Here is a 21,323-nt window from a genome sequence, read left to right as displayed (position 1 = left end):
TTTCAACTCAACTCTTTAAAAATTGAAAATCTATTCTATTTTAATATTTTAACAAATCTTCTAAGACACTTATTAGCAAGAAACTATATAAAATGTTAAGTTAATTTATCACTTAGTAGAAAATTAGTCCATTTGTTTCTTTCGAAAATAAATTTCATATCAGATTGGTCCCTTGAATTACTTGTGTTGATCTTTGAAATTACACCTTTAATGTCTGCTTATTTTATAAATGAAGCCACTGCAAATAATAAAATTTGACATTTATTTAAAATTTTAATTTTTATAATTTTGTTAGAATAGTTTTTAAATTACAACATTTTTTTGACATAAAAATAAATTTCAATGACAATGAGGTACAATTGATTATGAATTGAGATATTTTTCATCCATACTTTGATATTTCAACAAAAGAACCAAAAACACGCTAACGATACACGTAAATATTTCAAAAGTTCTTGAAAATCGCGAAACCAAAACTTTAGTTTTAATAATCAAATCAATTTCTTCTACATATGACCAATGATCAAGAATAATGTAAGATTTACAATCTTTAAAATCATTCATGTACAAGAAAAATATTTTCTAGTGTCCGCTTATATCGAATATAGGCGGTCTCTAATATTTTTAATTCAACTATGTGTTGACAAGTCATGTGTAAGACTGAGAGGACGTTGAATTTTGTGATAACATTCATAAACCCCTACCTCAAAATACATAACCGACTAAAAAAGTTGTTGTCATACATTTGAACAAACACATGAAATACAAACTTGAAACAAACCAAAACGATGCAATGAGACGAGAAATCAAAACGCCATACTAAGACAACAAACAAAACAACATCGCACGAAAACTACAGAAACACAAACAATACGAAAAAACTAAAAATTTGTGAAAAAAACTTATTTAAAAAAAAAAAGAAATAAATGAATTAGATGAGTGATTTCAAGTAAAAAAAATGATTATAAACCACCCTTTTTGAATGAATGAAGAAGACAAAATAGTTAATAAGAAAGAAGTGACAATGCTGAAGAAAGAAGGACCAACTCAATCCACTTTAATATTTGAGTCATACTCAACAAATCTATTAATAAAATAACATATTTTTTAGGACAGAACCAAAAGATAAATTGGTTCCAATTTGAATAGTAAAATTAGAATATGTCAATAAACTTTTTAATAAATTAAGTTTTTTCAAAAAAAATTAGAAAGAAAAAAAAAATTATTAATCAAAGTAATATTAATGACTATTGTATAATAATTCTCAAATATATTTATTTTCGGTACTTTAGATTTATAAAACTAAGAAGTTCTTACTATTACACTAACACTTCGAATATAACAAATTAAATGACTATCTTTAAAACACTAATTAATATTTGTCAAAATTTGATAGAAATTATGCAAAACATGTCAACGAAAGGGGTATACATTTTTTTTTATTAATACGTGGTGGTAGCTGGAAATCAATAAGTTATTATCTAACTATGATCTCACAATATTTAGAAGCATGTGAAAGTGGCTGTTAAATAAATCTTATAAGCTGATGATGGGTGGGTGTGTATTAGGCGTGCACTTGACTTGGCTGAAATATGTCTCTACAATTCAACTTTTGTGCTCCAACTCACTAATCCATATTAACCCCTTTGGTGCTATATCCATCTTACTTGTTCAGCCTTTAGAAGACGAAATAAGCACTAATTAAGCTGAGGAATAAGACATTCTTTTAATGGTAAAATAGTGGGAAAAGTTTGAAGTACTACTTGGTGCTAAAAATTGTCCACGATATTATGTTTCCATTGCATGGCTAAAAGATGACCTAAAAAGAAACAATATCATATAACTATTTTCGTTGTTAAAATACAAACAAGTAGTCACTTAATTACATTTTCCTAATAAATCTTTTTGCCCTTGTTTCTTCCCTAGAAGAATACTATTTTATATTTTATCGAGATACATTATTTTTAAATACAAATTCCAACATCACATAAATATATGATTTTATTTTATTATTAATTTTTTTTTGGTGATGATGAAGAGAAAAATATATTATTTAATAATTTATTTTATATGGTGTTCGATGTACAATGTTAATTTTTGTTTGTTCAAATAACATATAAATTTTATCGATATAAGTATTTTTTAATTTGTTTCTTTCTCTCTCTTTTATAAAAGGGATAGATTAAAATCGAGAGTATAATATATAATATATATTAACCGTAAGTTTATAAGAATATTTCAAAATAAGATATGAACATAAGAGTGACATTTCTATCCATTTGTTACATTTTAATTTACATTTAATAAGGTGTTCGATCTCTCAAGTGTGTGTATGGAAATTGAATATTTTTATTTATATGAGAAAATAGTAAAATTTACTTAAAAAATTGAGATATAAAAAAAATATATTTAAAGGGTAAATTAAAAACACACAAAATATATGAGAGAAAAAATAGAGAAAATCTCTTTTATATATGTACGATGAACATCTATTAAATATGAATTCCATTAATTAATAGTTAGATCTTATTATATTAAGAAAATAGTTTCTGGCTCTTTAGATTATACATAGTTAATATATTTATTTCGAAATTTATATTAAATACATTAATTTTTAAGAAATCATTTATATTTCATTTGAAATGAATTACTATAGTATTGTAATAAATAAATGATAACCTATCTTGAGGATTTTTAATTGTGATTACGAAAGTCTTTTTTAACGAGAGTGAAAAGAATCTGAATGAGAGTGATAAGAATCTCAAAGTAGCAATCAAATCATTAATATTTGATGAATGAAGAGAATCAAGTGAAATACATGTCTTTTTGTCAAATATATGTGTTATTTCATTAGACGGTTTTCCTTTCCATTTCATTTATTCCAGTTGATTTTGTAAAGCTCAAGCTTCTAGTGGGAACATGTCTTACAAGAACATTGTAAAGCTCAAATTTATAAGCTTGTACTAGATCAGTGTTTGTTATAAGTTTTCGTTTCTTTTTTCACTCTTATTAAAAAAAAATTGTTATAGTAATTAATTGTTAAAATAAATTAGTTTTACTTAGAGTAATTAAATTGAGAAGAAGAAAATGAAAGAATCAAGGTTTTTGATCAGTTACTTATTGCACAAGTAATGTGTCCAGTCTTATGTATTTATCAAATAGTTTGCTACAGTACATGCTAGAGCAAACTTAAGTGGAGTTTAACCATATTATAACCTTCTTAATTAACCACAAATAATTTTAATTACATTTAACATGTCTTCTAATTCAAAGTGATTCAATTGATGTTAATCCAAGTTTGTTCCTCATCTCTTGGAACTTCACCCTCTTTTAGTTAGGATGTCAGCCTTTTGATCATTGGTACTGTAATGTTCTAGCTTTATCTTGTCTTTCATCACTTGATCTCTTAAGAAATGGAACCTAGTTTCTATGTACTTGTTTCTTCCATGAGCACTTGAATGTTTTGTTAGATCTATTGCTGATTTATTGTGTATCTTTATCTTCACTATTGCATTACTTCTCAGCCCTAGATCCATCATCAATTCGGTCAGCCACAGAGCTTGACAAACTCCTATTGATGCATCCACATATTTAGCTTCACATGTGGACAATGCTACTATACTTTGTTTCCTTGAACACCACAAGATTGATGACTTATTCATCATAAACACATAGCCTGTGGTGCTCTTCCTTCCATCTTTATCTCCACACCAGTCAACATCAGTAAAGCCATTCAGTTCAGTTTCATCTACATTCAAGTTTATGGGATATAGTAGTCCACGCTCATTGGTTTCTTTAATGTATCTCAAAATCCTTTTTGCTGCCATGTAGTGAAGTGTTCTAAACTTTTTCATTTACCTATTGATCAGTCCAACACTATGGGCAATGTGTGGCCTTGTGTTGCACAAATACTTCAAGGATCCTACCATCACTTGAAGGTTGTAGGGAACATGTCTCACAAGAACATCGTAAAGCTCAAGTTTATAAGCTTGTACTAGCCCACTGCTTTATTATAAGTTTTTTGTTACTTTTTTATTTTTTATTTTATATGTTAATTTATTTAAAATAATATTTATATTTAAATATATTAAATTAGATTTTTTATATTTTAAAATAAATCAATAATATTAATAAGAGATATATTTATAAAAAAGTAAATATATTTAATAAATTAAAAGAGTATTTATATCTAGGGACACATTTTTTTCTCTCAAAAAAACTTATATTTAAGAACAAAGATAATATTATACTCTTTTTTCTCATACTAATTGTTACTTTTACAAAATATAATTGCCTTAAAAAATGTTCCTTTTTCATTTTTAATGTAAATTTAATTAATTTTTTTCTCTCAATTATATCTTATAACTAACAGCGAATACTATATTCAGTCAAAAAAAAAAAACTAATATTATATGCTTAACTCGTGATTTATCATCCTCCATTTTCTCCAAAACCATCTTTTACCCCTAAACTCAAACATATATTTTTCTTTTACGTCTGAAATAGAGCCTTAATATCACCGCTCGTCATAACAATTTATCAAACAATTAATCGAGTCGTTGACTACAATCTACACAGCATTTTGGCCCAACAAATCTTTAAAGGGATACTACTAATATATTATAATGGTATATCATGAACATAGTTTGGGTTAAAGATGCATTTATCATCATCATCATCATCATAAGGGTGGAATAATATCCGCACAAAAGTAGCATTTGATTCGCTACCAAAACTAGGACGACCATTGAAAATTTGAGAACACATTTAAAATATAACATCACCATTGTGAGATAAGTTGGTGCTCCAATTAGGTCACTGCTTATTTGATGCTCTCTCAATTTACCTTTGAGAAGGTCGTAGAAGATAGATAAAGATGTACGGTTAAATTAAATATAAATAAATAGCCAATTGAAATATAAGACCAACATTTAAAATACTATTATTTTGCGTTAATTTAATATAACAACAACAATGTAAGACTATTATAAATATGATACATAATTTTATCGGCTCAATTTTTAAATATTTTAAGTCTCTCTTATGAACAAAAGAGAGCTGAAAATGATGGTTCCCTTTATTTATTCTACATCCTTCATCATGCACTGGAGTAATTGGGATACTTGCGTCTTGAACTCTTACTTCATTTCCAACTTTCACTTTCCACCACCTTATTTTTCATTCGATAGTATGAAAAGCAATACAAGGTTAGGTTGTTGGCACAATCTGTCCTTTTCGGTTTACAGACTTAAAAGGTTTAACAATTGATATAATCAGTTTAACGAAATGCCACATAGCACTGATATCAATATATTTCAGTTCCACTAAGCCAAATTCAAGAGAAGAAAAGAGCCAATGATCATCACGAGTAGTGAACCGATAAAAATGAAATGATGCAAATTGAAAATAACATCTCAAGAATGTAATGTGCATCCAATTAAGGTAACGATAAATAAATTTACAAATTTCATCGGGGTTTATTTTCCTCTAATTTTGCAAAAGTTTCTATATTATCCAAGCACAAATTTAAATGCACTTTGGGAAGAGTAAGAATTGATATGTGATTATAAATGCACTTTGGAAACAGCTGATGCCAACAAGAAACAACCACGTCGTAGAGAATTGGAATTTGGAGACAAGAACCACTGGTGATATTCATTACTTCCCATTATTCACCACTAAACATTATTAGTAGTGAAGTTCTTGCTGACTAAGCAATAAATAAAGTTGCCACAAACAGACAAAAACACACGGGCAAGCAGAACATGATTGTATACTACTGCTATTCAATTTAATAGTGAAACTTACAACCAAACCAGTCATTGTTGATCTTTACATGATAATACAGAGTTTTTTTTAAAAGATTATGTTTTATAAAAATCAGGGGAAATCCAAATATTACACATGCACAGAAAAGCAAACCATAAAAACAACAAATCATACGGTGCCCCTTCCCCTCCTTACTAAAAGGAGGTAATTTAAGCCGTAAGCAACAGCTTTTGATGGCAGGATGGCCAAGCCTAAACTAAATTGCAAGAACTCCTGCCATAAATTACTTGGACTTACTAGCCTTAAGTTCAGAAGCTGCAGCTTTAGCAGCAGATTTGGCCAGGGTGGTAGGTTTAAGAACACTCTTAGGGTTAATAGCCTTCCTAATCTTAAATGCAGCCCATGCTGTACCCAAAGCATGACCTGCAGCATTAAGCCCTTCATTTGTTGCGTGAGCAGCTTGTTCTCCATATCTGTAGTATACAAATTGCCAAAAGCATAATGAAATACAGCAAACAATGGAAAGCGGGTTTGATTTGCTACGTCATTAGGTGTAAAAGAAATTTAACTAGAACTCACATCAAAACCAAAATAGTAATTTCTCAATCTAGCTAAACAATTATATGTAATAATAAAAGATAAAATAAAGACTTCCATTTCAAAGCCAATAAAATGAGAGTATTTAAAACATATATATCTTTCACAGCCTTAAAATCATTAATTAAGTTTTAAAATTAGTTATGAAAATTGAAAAGAGATGTAATTTTACTAGAAGGATCTTTATGTTTAAATAAACTAAAGTATAATATATATTAGACAAAAATACATCTTTAGTCTTTAAGTTTGACTCAATTTTCACTTAAGTCTTTAAGTTTATTTTTTCTCAATTAGATACTTTAAGTTACATTCATTTGCACCATTAACCTTTAACATATATTAAATTACGCATGCAATCCTTTAAGTTTGCATCGAAACATCGCAACAAGTTGATTGTCCAAGCTACTTTGCATGTGAAGGAAGTTAAAGACATTGATTATGTAAATAAACTTTTATTACCTTGTTTTTAAGGTTATACATGGGTTTAAATTGTTGTAGAGAAAATCAATTGTTAGAATATTAGAAAATATCTTATGATATCTTTTATATTATATTAGAGTATCTTGAGTTATTTTCTATGATCAATTTATAATCATAGAGAATCTTAAAATATCTCTCTTTATTATTATGATTTATTCCTAATTTAGAATTGAGCCTATGTTTCTATATAAATAGAGATTATTATTGAGTCTTTTGTAATAAAGTCAACATTAAACTATTATCAATAATATTCAAACCCTTATTATTTCTCTCCTACTTTTCTCTAAAATCCCACAATTTCAACATCAATAAATATATATCATTTATAAGATTTGATTAGTATGAGGGACATATTTTTGTAGTATTTGGTAGAGTTTCAAATTATCAAAAGTTTTTAATTGAACCAATTGTTGTCGAAATTGGGATACATGACTAACCGTGCAAACAAAATGTAACTTAAAAAGGACCAAATCATGATATAATAAATTTAAAGAACCTAAGTGTAAATTAAGTTGAACTTAAAGGATTATAGATGTATTTTTATCTCTAAATCAATATTTCAAAAAAGAGGAACTTAGATTTTAACATAAAATGACTTATCTGATGAAAACTTTTTTCACTTAAAATAAGAGGATTCACCCTAAGATAGATTCTTATCATAAGAGGAAGACAGGAGTGCAATTCAAGTCTCACTCATGAAAGGAAAGTATATTTTATCCTAAAAAAATTTCACCTTTATACGAGACCTATTCAATTTTATTTTCTTCCCTTGACAAAATCCAAACAGACATTAGAAAAAGCTTGCATCTCCTTATCGAGTGTGTAGTTTGGATGGCAACATCAGGATATTATATAACTAGACCAGTGATTTCAAAATATTCACATTCTTGAGATCTGCATTCAAAGTAATTTTTTAATTCCCATTCTAAGCAAGCCGATCCTGGAATCTGGGTATTTGAAGCTGGTATTTTACTAACCAGTGTGAAATTATTGTGCGCGATAAGCTTCCATAATATCGCTATAACAGCCAGAGAGCGTGAACTTTAAAATTTTAATTACTAGTTTACAAAAAACAGATCTAACTATGGTAATCTATAAGCTTTTTATGCTTTAGATAATGCATTTATTGATCTTTACCTGTGGTCAACAAGTTCAGTTGTCACAGTGGATGTTGTTGACATGACATTTTTTCCAGCTACTTCAACAGCATCGCACACTTTACCTATTCACAAGAAATTCCAGACATGATTAAACAGTATGTACTTTAAAAATTCAAACTTTTCTAAGAAAGATTTATCACGTATATATTAGCTTAGTAAACTATAAAAGTAGTACCATCTTAATCATAGCTACCTGATGTTAAAAGTCCAAATATAAGAAATCATGAGCAAATGAATATTAATGTCTATAGATTGATTTTCGACAAGGCCAACAATATTCATTAGAATTTATCAAGTAGGTTTGGTGAAATGCTACTGATCTTGAATGACAGTCATATCAAAAGACACAAACTTGGTGACCCTGATCCAACAATTTGCCGTTGATTCTCACTGGTCGAACTCAAAATAGTTCAGAGTTTACATATCTACACAATCAGGTAATAATACTATTATTACGAAAAGAAATTATCTAAAGGAAATAGGAATGACCGAGCACAGGTATGAATCAGTTGGGTGAAAATCCAATACAATCATCCGCTGTTGATCCATATATCTAAGTTCTAACAATACAAAACACAACACTTTCATCTTGCACTTAAATATTCTTGGATCCTAAACTAAATTTTAGGATCATTAAAATTTAAATTAAGATATTAACAATAAGCTAACACAACTTTTCACCTTCGTTAAAAACTTCTCAGATGACACAATATATACTATAATGATAACTGATAGATGACACAATATATACTTTAATGATAACTGATATGAGTGAGAGTCTAATTTAAAGAGCTGATTGTATGACAACCGGGCTAAACAAATTGTGACATTTTATTAACTGCGATAGAAACTGGACCAGAAACTGAAAAGAATTATTTAGGTTCAGTGAAAATAATTTGTGATGGAAATTTACTGTATCCACCTAATATCAATTAACTAATATGCCAAATCCTTATCCTTACAGATGCATGAAAATGCCAAACCAAAAGTACATTGGATTTCTATCATTTAGAAGAACATGATATTATACAATAAAATAAATGCTACAAGAAACACCAAAACAGGGCTTAGCAACAGCACAAGATAGAAACCTCTGACTAGAAAGATCACAACCTGAGCACAGAAGTCCATTTGATTCACAACAAACAGAGAGCGTAAAAGACTATTTCACAGAAGAAAATTCTTAAAGTTAAAAGATATATCATCCTAATTTTTTCTCTATTAAGTAATAAATATCTAATTTTCTTTTCTTTGTCTGAAGAAGGTATAGTGTCATCTACTTTTTCCTTCCTTCCTTCCTTGATTGGAAGATATTTCATATTTGGTTACTGGTTACAACTTAGAAATCAAACAACATTTCAGCATGTTAATAACCCACGTAAAAAATACAAGGAGTAATATCACTGGCTTACTGAATCCATCCAATGATGCAAGCACAACTTCCCCCGGCAAAAGGCTGAAAAATTTCTTTCCGGCCTTTGAGTTAACCACTGAACTGGTGAAAAATCCAGACACTTTCACGACCCCAGAGAGTAATCCAGTTGCAACTTTCTCTGTCATTTTAGTCACTCTCTTGACCCTATTTAAAAAACATATATATATCAAACAAAAGTCTTAAAATATCAATTGTTTAATTGCAAAATCTGATCAAAGTCATCAATCATAAAAGACAACTTAAACACTGAGTGACACACTTCTAGGTTAGATTTTAGTTATCTCCTGGCCGCACTTCGAATTACAGAGGCCTTTCCATCAAACCAAACGGTTAAGACTTAGAACAAAAAGTAAAACAACTTGAAAAGGTAGCAGACTCTAACTTCCTGGTCTAATAATTGAATAAACATTGGATAGACAGCATAATGTAGCGGTATATATTACAGGGGCCAAATTTGTCATTTTTAAAAAATTACAAGAAAACTATAAACTATTTTTATGATCAAGTTTTCTTAAATTTTCTCCGCTTATCGCTTTATGGCTATTGGATTTAATAGATTCAATTGTTGAATTAGAACATATGACATTAAGATTGTTGAGATTCCACATCACCTAGAGACGTGTCTAAAGTAGTCCTATAAAATTTGGGAAACTCTCATCCTTAAGCTAACTTTTGGGTTTGATTTAGGTCTCAACTAAGTTCTAAAATGATATCAAAGCCTATTCTAAATCTAAATTGGGCTACCTATATGTAAGTAGGTCTAAACTGAGTTATGCCTAACCTAAATTCTAAGACACATGATATATGTAATATAAGTTTTAGATAAATTAGACATTTATGTATATGTAACCTTATAACTAGTACTTATATAATTAAAATATGTCCTTAAGTCCTAGTTCAACTGTCAAATGTTAATATTATTAGATTGGATATCATGTCCTAGGTTCGAATCCGGAACCTCGTAGTTATGAGTTTTTGGTGGTAATTATAGTATCCCATCAATAGCAAGTATATCATTCGTTAAAATAAAGTAACTTGACGAAGTAATAATAAATAATTTTCAAATTACATGAATTTTTTCTAAACTTAATGAAAACTTCCAATCTAGATTATTCAGTAATGTTGAGTCGATTAAAAAAAACAGTGATCTAGACTTTTCCCCCCTAAAGAAACAGTGATATTGACTTTTTTCCAATCTACTAAATATATTGATTATCATTTTCCAATGATTGGCAAGATTTGCAATTTATGAAAGTTATTACGCCGAATAAATTTGAAAAGATTGACTATAAGATTAACAATGAGTCGATCTTCTCAATAGGGATAAGATTCACAAAAAACAAAAAGAGTAAGATTTTGGCAAAGAAAGTGCCCTAGTAGATTTTGGGACACAAATCAGAACAATATACTACCTTTTAATCCGCTTCAAGGTTTGAGGACTAATCTGAGCAGGTGAACCAGAAGCCATCCTTTTCTTCATAACCTGATTCCCCCATTGCAACCTATCCATTGTCACATCTCCACACCACAAAATCCCCTTAATCACATGCCCTGAACCTGCAGCTATCATTTTCGCAGCACTTCCACTGTACTCCTCCACATTCGGAGCCAAAGTAGTCCAATACGCTGCACACTGTCCCTCCATTATCTCCTTCTTCTTCGCCGATTCCAAATCTTTCGGCGACACCTCCGTTGCCATCGATGCATCCAAAGCCCCTCCCTTCTTCTTTGCCTTCTCCGAAACCTTCTGCACAGAGAAGCTACTACAATTCTCCAGAATCTTATCTAGTTCCTTTAACAAACGCTCTTGTCCCTTCGACGCTATCGTCAACCCATAGCTCAACAAATCGGAGTCGTTATTCTTCCGGCGATCTTCTTCTTCGTCGGAATCGAAATCCTTGGGAGCACGGAAGGAGAAGAAGTAGTGAGAGTCGTCGACTTTGACGGCGGTTTCGTCTTTGGCAAGAGGCCATTGGATCTCGTCGGCGATTCGTGCATAAACGGCGATGGAGTTTTCGCCTTGACGGAGACGGACGACGGTGAAGTCACCGGAAGCTAGCTCAACGCTGTATTCTTTATCGATTAAGTTGAGAATCGCACCGGGGATCTTAAGGAGGATATCTTCGGTGGTTTCCAGCGGAGCAGAGGGTGGATTAAGAGTGTTTCCGGCGGTGACGTCGTCGGGGAAGAGATTTTGAACGAGATCGTTGAAGTCAATTGAAGGGTAGAGATTCGATTGCGAAGAAGGATTAGTGTAAAGGAGTTGCGAGGGAGCGTCGGGGTTGGAATCGATAACTTGTGGATAGAGTGAATTTGTTCGATTAGGGTTTTGAGTAGCCATTGAAGTGATGAATGAATAGTTGAATTGGTTTTGGGGGTTTGTGGCTAGAAATGGAATGAAGTGTGATATTTTATTCGTTATTTGAAAGGAGGGAAAGGTTATGGAGTAATGAAGACACGACGCGTGGTGTGTGACATCTCGGTAACTTACTCTTTAAGCTTCCCGCGCGAATTCCCGTGAAACTTCATATATTTGTTTTAACTGTAAACTGTCACTACAAGCTCCCTAACGTACCAAATTTGTCTGATACAAATTTAAAAATAGAGGCGCATTGGAGGTGCGAATTCTCGGTTTTTTTAACGATTTATGTTAATTTTATTTATTTTTAATTTTTAAAAATATTGTTTATTTTATATTTTAATATAAATATTGATGACCGATAAATAAAAATGTAAACTAGACAAAACCCATCAATATTTTTAATATTTTTTGAAAATTGCACGAGTATAAATCAATTTTTTTAAAAAACTTAACATAAAATAACTCACATTTATTAAACCAATATATAATACTTGCGAAAGAAGAAATTTTTCACCTAGAGTTGAAGGATTATCGAACTATCTTCTTATTGGATAAATTATCCCCTTGATTCTTGAATATATATATATATATATATATATATATTTTGTTACTTTAATTTTTAATTGAATTAAAAATTTAAATTAGATAAATCAATTTAATATTTGACGTTTAGTTGACTGTTGACTTTAATAATTTGCTACTGATGTAGATGATTACATGAGTAGTATGACATCTCGTATGTCACCATTTCTCACATGTATATTTCACTAGGTAAAGACTAAAAAAACAGTAAATTAAAAAAAAATGTATTAAAAATATATCCTTCATCTTCTTCATTTGATTATTCATCTTCCTTGATCTTAAATTTATTCCCCCAATTTTTTTCCTATCTTCTTCCTCCAATTTCTTCCCTCAATAGCTTAGGATAAAAGTTGTAGATCTCTAAAGTTGCCATCATCATCAAGAAAAAGTTTTCTAAACCTAGTTGCACTATAGTCAAAAGTAATAAAAGAATTACCTATCATACTCATTAAGAAGTTAAGTATATGTTGAAAACAAAAAACTATGAAGTGATGAAATTGAATTTCTCATTATTAAAAACAGTTTCAACACCACAAAAGTTTTGATTTAGCAAAATGGTGTTTGTTGGATTTGAAAAACTAGTCTAATTTCCAATGACTAGTTTCCATTATTATGAAGAACAAGTTCTGTGAAATTAAAATCACAAAAAATTTCTAATATTGTTGAGAAAAATTTAATCGTTTGAAGTCATTACAAATGAGAAAGTGAGGTTGAATAAAACGGTTTTTATGACACTGCTTTTTGATTTAATAAAACTGCCTTTGTACATTATTTTCAATGTCAATATATTAGGTTTTGCCTAACATGCTATTCTATAAAATGTAGACAAATATTTATTATAGACTATCTTGTTATTTTTTATACAAAAATAATCAAACTCAAGCAACAAAAATAGCTATTTGAGAATCTAAAGACAAGCAGCACTAGTTCTTCCAATTTTTATAAATATTAAAATCCATGTATAAGGAAAAAAGCAATCATGCAACATCAATTAAGCCTTAAACATCTATCTATCAAGTAAAATAAAATAAAGTAACAAGTAACAACAAACTGCTATTGAAGAAATTGTTATATATAATAGGATCACATCGAAATGCATTTAAATAACCAAGTCCTTTAAACCCTTCGTCCTGATAAGCACTGTTTCAATGTAAAAAGTCCAAGAATTAATCGATAGGCATGCTCTGGGTTCTGATATTTTGTTACTTTAATTTTTAATTGAATTAAAAATTTAAATTAGATAAATCAATTTAATATTTGACGTTTAGTTGACTGTTGACTTTAATAATTTGCTACTGATGTAGATGATTACATGAGTAGTATGACATCTCGTATGTCACCATTTCTCACATGTATATTTCACTAGGTAAAGACTAAAAAAACAGTAAATTAAAAAAAAATGTATTAAAAATATATCCTTCATCTTCTTCATTTGATTATTCATCTTCCTTGATCTTAAATTTATTCCCCCAATTTTTTTCCTATCTTCTTCCTCCAATTTCTTCCCTCAATAGCTTAGGATAAAAGTTGTAGATCTCTAAAGTTGCCATCATCATCAAGAAAAAGTTTTCTAAACCTAGTTGCACTATAGTCAAAAGTAATAAAAGAATTACCTATCATACTCATTAAGAAGTTAAGTATATGTTGAAAACAAAAAACTATGAAGTGATGAAATTGAATTTCTCATTATTAAAAACAGTTTCAACACCACAAAAGTTTTGATTTAGCAAAATGGTGTTTGTTGGATTTGAAAAACTAGTCTAATTTCCAATGACTAGTTTCCATTATTATGAAGAACAAGTTCTGTGAAATTAAAATCACAAAAAATTTCTAATATTGTTGAGAAAAATTTAATCGTTTGAAGTCATTACAAATGAGAAAGTGAGGTTGAATAAAACGGTTTTTATGACACTGCTTTTTGATTTAATAAAACTGCCTTTGTACATTATTTTCAATGTCAATATATTAGGTTTTGCCTAACATGCTATTCTATAAAATGTAGACAAATATTTATTATAGACTATCTTGTTATTTTTTATACAAAAATAATCAAACTCAAGCAACAAAAATAGCTATTTGAGAATCTAAAGACAAGCAGCACTAGTTCTTCCAATTTTTATAAATATTAAAATCCATGTATAAGGAAAAAAGCAATCATGCAACATCAATTAAGCCTTAAACATCTATCTATCAAGTAAAATAAAATAAAGTAACAAGTAACAACAAACTGCTATTGAAGAAATTGTTATATATAATAGGATCACATCGAAATGCATTTAAATAACCAAGTCCTTTAAACCCTTCGTCCTGATAAGCACTGTTTCAATGTAAAAAGTCCAAGAATTAATCGATAGGCATGCTCTGGGTTCTGATCAGCTGTGGAGACAATTATTGAACACATGAAAATAGTACGCTGATTGGAACAGACATCTAAAATGCTACCAGAATGGCTTAAAGGAAAACAAACAAAAACCACACAGCCAGTGTGGCTTTAATTAAAAGATTATTTCTTCTCCTCATTTGATGGCTTGTCGTCATTCTTCGGCTGAGGGTGGATAAATAATACAATTAGAAAACTGATAGCAGCACAGAAAATATCATTTAGGAAGATAATAAAAAACTACAAAGTTGACAGACCATATGCACAAAAGATAATATAGCAAATTTACAATAGCAAATTTGAATATGTCATTGCCTGTAGTAGGAAGTTAGGAACTGTTTATTATTATTATCCTCCAACCACAGTATTAACCCTCAAAATATTCAAAAATAAAATGTAACAAACAAGCACTAATGAGAGTGAAATAATTACAAAATTTGTAACAACAACATTTCTACTCAACATAATAGTAAATATGCAAATTCTAATTATGTTTCCATATTCATAAAGGCAACAACTGTCCTCATTAGTCATTAAATGAGCAGGCAACATAAAAAGTCTCAAAAAGGATATTCAAGATTAGTAAGATAATGCCACAAATATCCAACTATTGCTGAATAAAATAAAATAAATATCAATTAGAAGAGGAGAGAGAGGGAAAGGAGTTTAAATTTATTCCAATTCATGTAATCCAATTATTCTTCTGCTTGAAATTTTCTGCAAAATTAATTTCAAATACAATGCAGCGTGTTCTCCCATGGAAAGACTAACCTCAGATTGATTTTGCATGGACGCCAGCAAATCTTTGACGGAAGGGTCATTTGGGTCAACCCCAGGAAGCTGAAGAAGGAATTCATTATTAGTGCAGAAAAGCACATCAGTCTATGATGTTAAAAGAACAAAACAGATAATTAAAGGATTTATTAGACATACCGACGCAAGAACAGAAGATACAAAGGATTGATCTGCCAACAATTTACTCGCGTCTGACTGGCTTGCATTATCCTTTGTACTATCGGCTACTGACAATTGGAGAGCTACAATAAAAAAATTACCAGAAACCAACAAAAGTTAAAACAACCACCATGACTTTCCCTTCTCTGTAGAAATTCTAAGATGATTACGATTAATAGAACCCCATATTCAGGTTATTCAAAGCTTCTTAAAGCATCAAACACTACCATTCTATAATCCCAACACTCAAGTCAAGTACCAGTTAGCTGAATAAATATGTGAAAGTATATTTGGTTATCATGTAACCTGGTGCACTGGATTTGTTTTCTGCTGGTGTCAGTTTACACTTACAGGTGTGGTTAGTTTTCCGTAGTTACTAAAATATTGTTAAGTTCTTTGTGAGTTAATAGTGGTTGTATTCCTGCACATATAAGTACAGAGGTGCAGACTATCATTTATCTAGTGATTTTCAATAACAAAGTTACAATTTCTCTGAAATCCTCTTCACTCAGACCATCCCCATTGTTGAATTCTATTACTGAAGCCCTATGAATAAAAAAATTGAAATTATTTGTGAACCCCAAAAGATTAAGAACTCTCTCTAGCCCACTAAAGAGAAAAACATGAAGAAAACAAAATCTCTAGACCGTGTTGAAATTTGAAATGTTGATTATTCTTCAACTCCGCAACTAGTTCTATCATTAAACAAGATGACTGAACCATGTTTCTTAGATGACAAATACATCGAAAACACAAAATCTCACCTAGTGCCAGCTCAGGGTCATCAGGAGATGCTTCTGACATATCTGAATCTTTTACATTATGGCCAACCGCAGGATCATCCATTGACATTGCAAGCGCCTGCTGAAGTAGGGCACTATCATCATCCTGTTTTCATTTGAAGGTCAGCCCAAACAGAAAAATACTAATGTCTGTTGTCAATTTATGAAAATAATTAAATAAAACGCGAGAACTAATTGAAAAGAAAAGAAAAGCATGAAAACAAATTTATTTTTCTGAAAAATATATTTGATGTTGGATCATATCAGCTGAGAGAGAGGCTTTTATGTCAGGTTGAACTTGCAACAGCAATTGTAAAAATAACAATTTCTAACCTAACTGGATTACACACAACTCTAGATGTGTATCACAGAATGGAAAACTGAAAATAAGTAATAAGTGCCACAGTGACATTGAAAAACAGTGAAATGGGAAAAAATATTGAGGTGATGAAGCCACGAAGGAGATATAGATGAAGATGGATTTGAACTGAAGATGATTCCATCTCAGATATTAAAACCATTGCATGGGTAGGTTGCTATCAGTTCCGTGCAAGTACAGCAGAATGAAAAAAATAATTAAAAAGGATAAAATGACAAACCATGGCAAGAGTTCAGTCCAGATTGTATCCAAGGGTTGGATCCTGAATTATATAGAATATATATTTCTGAAGTTTCAATTACACCTTCACTGAAAGGATGTGATCTCTCAGGAAAATCAAAGTAACCCTAAACACACACACACTATCCTCCTTTGGATATTTCAAGTTTTGTATGCCCTTGTAATTTACTTACTCTAGAATTAAAAAAATATACTCTGAAAGTAGTCTTACAATCTATTATATGGTTTTATATAATTATGTTTTGGGATTAAATGTGTTTTTAGTCTTGTAGAATATTCTCTTGTCAAGTTTAGTCCATATAAATTTTTCATTGATGTTTAGACCCCAATGTGGTGATTTGGGGGACCAAAAGTAGATGAAAACTTTCATAAAAATCACCAAATTGGGGAATAAACATCCTTGAAATTTTTTGGGGCGAGCAAGGAGCAAAACATGCAAAACTCATAGATACACAGAACAAAAACGCCAACCATAAAATCAGTTGTTTTATTCTCTGCTTCAGAAGTTGATACACTGGCACGCTCAGTCATTGTTGCATCTTGTGAGCTGGCTTCTTGTGATCCGGCTTGCTCACCTCCTTTCTCTTGTTTGGCAGCATCCTCTGCAGCCTTTTTTGCTGCTGCTTCCTGCCTGGCTCTTTCCTCTTCCATTGAAACTCTTAGGGCAAGCGCCAATTCAGGATCTAAGTTTGGATCCACACCAAAATCATACCCAGATACACCCCCAGCTGCAGCTGCCGCTGCAGCAGCAGCAAAACCACTTCCACCTTCCCCATCGCCAGTAAAAATTGGTGTACTGTCACAGCACAACATCACATGAATATCATGAAGTAGATAAACCATTATCTTATTGAACTTAAGAGAGAAACACAAGATAGGAAAGAAAAAAATACAAAACAAAATTGAGCCCACAAAACCTTATAAGTACATCAGAAAGAGCATTTGGGCCAGCTGGAACATGAACAATATGGCTAGTATCATTATTGTTCACAGCTGCAAGGAGTGATTCCAGCTTTTCTGTCTTAGACTCATCTTCTTCACCAAAATTAATGATATCAAGCGCTACGCTATTCTTTTTCAACTTTCTCCCTATCATCTCCAACGTTTTCTTTTCATGCTTGATAGGACTACAAAACATTGAGTGAGATAGTTAAGACTTAATAAATACAAATGATACAGTTTAAAATTAGCATAAAATGTAGTTAAGCATACCTTCCAGCTAAGACAATAATCCTTTGCTGTTGTTTTTTATTTTGACGATGCTTAAGAGCCAATTGTGCCACCTGAATACCAGCAGCTAGGTTCATCTCACCACCTATTTCTAGTCCTAAATCAGGAACGGAAAAGAAAATCATTTTTCATAAACAGAATAGTGCCCCATTATACTATGGCAATAACAATATGCTGCAAACTTATCAGTTCTTGTTCATTGTTTCAGTAATGAGTTCATAAAAGTTCAACCTGACCAATAGATATGCCCTATAAAAAATGATATTATACAGCTGCTGCAAACATCCCAAGACAAAAGGTGGGAACAAACTTGAATTCAATTTACAAAAACAAACAAATTGTTTTTACGAATTTCAGCATAATCTCAATCCCTATCTCCTTTAAAATCTTTAGGAAGGACTTTAAAAAGAATACAAGTGCATCAACATTAAGAATTGTACGCAGTTGGGCACAAACTTTTCATAATAAGTTTCAGGGTTTTGTCCATGTTTAAGGCCACATTTTAAGGAATAAAAATAACATCTATTAATCCCCTTAATTATTTCAAGAAGGAAGTACTAATTGTTTTTGGATATTCAAGATATTTAATGCTAATACTTTTCATTTTAATTCTAAAGAGCCTAGTGGCAAAACTCACACAAACTAAATGTGGAGAAAGAGAGGTATCCTGGGTTTGAACATGCACCCTAGTATATCAAATGTCTCTGTAGCTACCATTTGAGTTGTACTTAAGACTAATACTTTTCCTTTTAGTTTGTATTTTTACATTTTAACCTATCATTTAATGACGGGCGTTTACAAAATGCTAATTGAATAATAAAACTTAAATGTGAAATATAACCATTTCATAAGGCAGATAGATTCAATTGTCACTCATGTAATGATCCAAATAATAATAAATTTAGAACAGCAAAAACTCGAAAGAAAGAAAATATATAAAACTGACCATGCATGCAAGCTAAGATCTTTCCAAGATCACTAGTAGGAGTGACCAAAACACGAACACTCTTCCCAGCCATTGTGAGAACTCCCACTGTATTTTCTGGATTAGACTGTATTATTGAAATCAAAAGACATTCATCAGCACAGGTAAACCCTATGATATTGGGTGTGTTTGTTACAGTTTTTTTCATAAAATAATCACTTTTGAAAGTTTGCATCCGTTTGTTACAACTTTTTAAAAAATTGAAAATCTGAAAATAATCTAATAACTGTTTAAAATGAGAAGCTGATTTTAGTAGCTTCTAAAAAAAATCATTTTTTATAACTGATTTTTTTTTTAAAAAGTGATTTTTATATAATAGACAAACACAAAACTACTTCTCATTTTCTTAAAAATACTATTCTGAAAAATATAACATCAATAATGAAACAGTTAGGGTTCCTTTGTTACAAATTATAAAAAGAAATGCTATGGTTAGTTTAAAGAAAAACATAAATTATTTTGTATTTGTCTATCGTAATGAAAATCAGAATACTACTAAAAACAATTTCTCATTTAAGCAGTTTTTTTCTTTCTTTTTCAGATTCTCTCATTTTTCAAAAAGTATAACAAACCGATGAAAACTTTCAAAAGTGATTTTTTTTACTATGTACGTGCTAACAAACGGCTCTTAACTTATCCTATCTAAAACAAACTATGATATTACGAGTTTTCTATATCTCTAACCAATTATCCAAAAAACTACAATAACAGTAATAGTCATAAATAGAAGACATAAAAAAGATGCAATAGAACGGAATTATGTAATGATTTAGCATGACCTGTGTCTTAGCACCGCAAATGAGATTAACGGCGTCAGCTTGGGCTTGAAATCGAGAAGGAGAATAATCTCCGTTACGCATCCATTCAGAATTGTCAATACAGATCATTGTCGCCTGTTGAAGAAATCATTAAAAAAAACCCTAGAAATTGGAATGCTATGGCTAGATTAAATCAAGAAGGGGTAAAATCGGAAATTACCTCGAGCACCATGGTTGGAGATTTAGAAGCTAAAGAGAGAATAAGGAGAAGAAGAAAAACCTTGCTCACACTCAAGTAAGGTGTATTATTAATAATTAATTAATTGATAAATATCGAAAAGAAAAGTGATGGTTTTACTAATTTATCGTGCTTTACTGAAACTTAAGCCCGTTATTCCATTTAAGTTCGCCCTCTCCCTTTACGGTGATCGTCTTTTTTCTTTTAAATAGCCCTTTTGTTCCCTTGTTATTTGTAGGTTTCTTGATTTAATTTAATTTATATGTACCGTCACTCAAACCGAATCCTCCAACTAATAGAAATATTTTATTTTTATTATAATTATATAAAAAAAATAACAATTATAAATAATTATAATTACTGATATTGTATTTTTAATATTTGTGCATAATAATTAAACTCTTTATATTTTATTAGTTTTTTTTCATTTTATTTTAGTTCCTTTAAGATATTTAGACACGTTAATATTCTGAATTGCCAATATTAATTTTTTAGTTACAAATATTATCCAATTTGATTTTAAAACATAATAATAATATAAGGGACTAAATTGTCTAGTCAAAATAAAACGAAAAAAAATTATGGAACCAAATAAAATTAAGGAGTCAAAAGTATAATTTAAATTTTTTTTGTCTGGAACTAAAAATGTTAATCTTGAGAAATTCATCGAACATGATGAAATTCATATAAAATAATCTCGGACATTTATCAAAATCTATTTGTAGTCGCGAGATAAAAAGGATAAATAAATCAAAGATGTAAAAAGATTAGTATTATCTGTTTTTACTCTATCATGTTCTCTCATAGTGTGAGAGAACAAAAGGGAGAAAAAGAGAGAGCAAAAAGATATCAAAATTGAATGAAGAGAGAAAATGAATGTCACATGAGAAAACATGTTCTTTAGGTTGATAGTTTATTTTAACTCCTTCGTCAAGGCACACTATCCTTAGCATAAGTCGTCAACCGTTGCAATATATAGGTGTTGCATTGTA

At 30.4% G+C, this 21,323-nt stretch overlaps 2 protein-coding genes across 2 annotated transcripts; both read right to left on the bottom strand.

Annotated features, from left to right (window-relative positions):
* Positions 1-5,753: 5,753 nt before the first annotated feature.
* Positions 5,754-11,862, bottom strand: LOC101506701 (protein EARLY-RESPONSIVE TO DEHYDRATION 7, chloroplastic). Its single transcript, XM_004512091.4, has 4 exons — positions 10,854-11,862; positions 9,419-9,585; positions 7,984-8,068; positions 5,754-6,242 (listed from the first exon to the last, which is right to left on the bottom strand). The coding sequence occupies exons 1-4, from the start codon at positions 11,780-11,782 to the stop codon at positions 6,053-6,055; spliced, it is 1,371 nt and encodes a 456-aa protein (XP_004512148.1). The 5' UTR covers positions 11,783-11,862; the 3' UTR covers positions 5,754-6,052.
* A 2,733-nt stretch (positions 11,863-14,595) lies between these two features.
* Positions 14,596-20,562, bottom strand: LOC101506262 (26S proteasome non-ATPase regulatory subunit 4 homolog). The gene is made up of 10 exons (XM_004512090.4): positions 20,314-20,562; positions 20,115-20,228; positions 19,297-19,402; positions 18,333-18,447; positions 18,038-18,247; positions 17,592-17,916; positions 16,484-16,607; positions 15,699-15,802; positions 15,537-15,605; positions 14,596-14,930 (listed from the first exon to the last, which is right to left on the bottom strand). The coding sequence occupies exons 1-10, from the start codon at positions 20,323-20,325 to the stop codon at positions 14,889-14,891; spliced, it is 1,221 nt and encodes a 406-aa protein (XP_004512147.1). The 5' UTR covers positions 20,326-20,562; the 3' UTR covers positions 14,596-14,888.
* Positions 20,563-21,323: the final 761 nt, after the last annotated feature.

This window comes from Cicer arietinum, chromosome 8 (genome assembly GCF_000331145.2).
Source record: "Cicer arietinum cultivar CDC Frontier isolate Library 1 chromosome 8, Cicar.CDCFrontier_v2.0, whole genome shotgun sequence".
NCBI classification, from domain to species: Eukaryota; Viridiplantae; Streptophyta; class Magnoliopsida; order Fabales; family Fabaceae; genus Cicer; species Cicer arietinum.
Note: the sequence above shows the minus strand (reverse complement) of the source record. Positions and strands in the feature narration are given on the sequence as shown.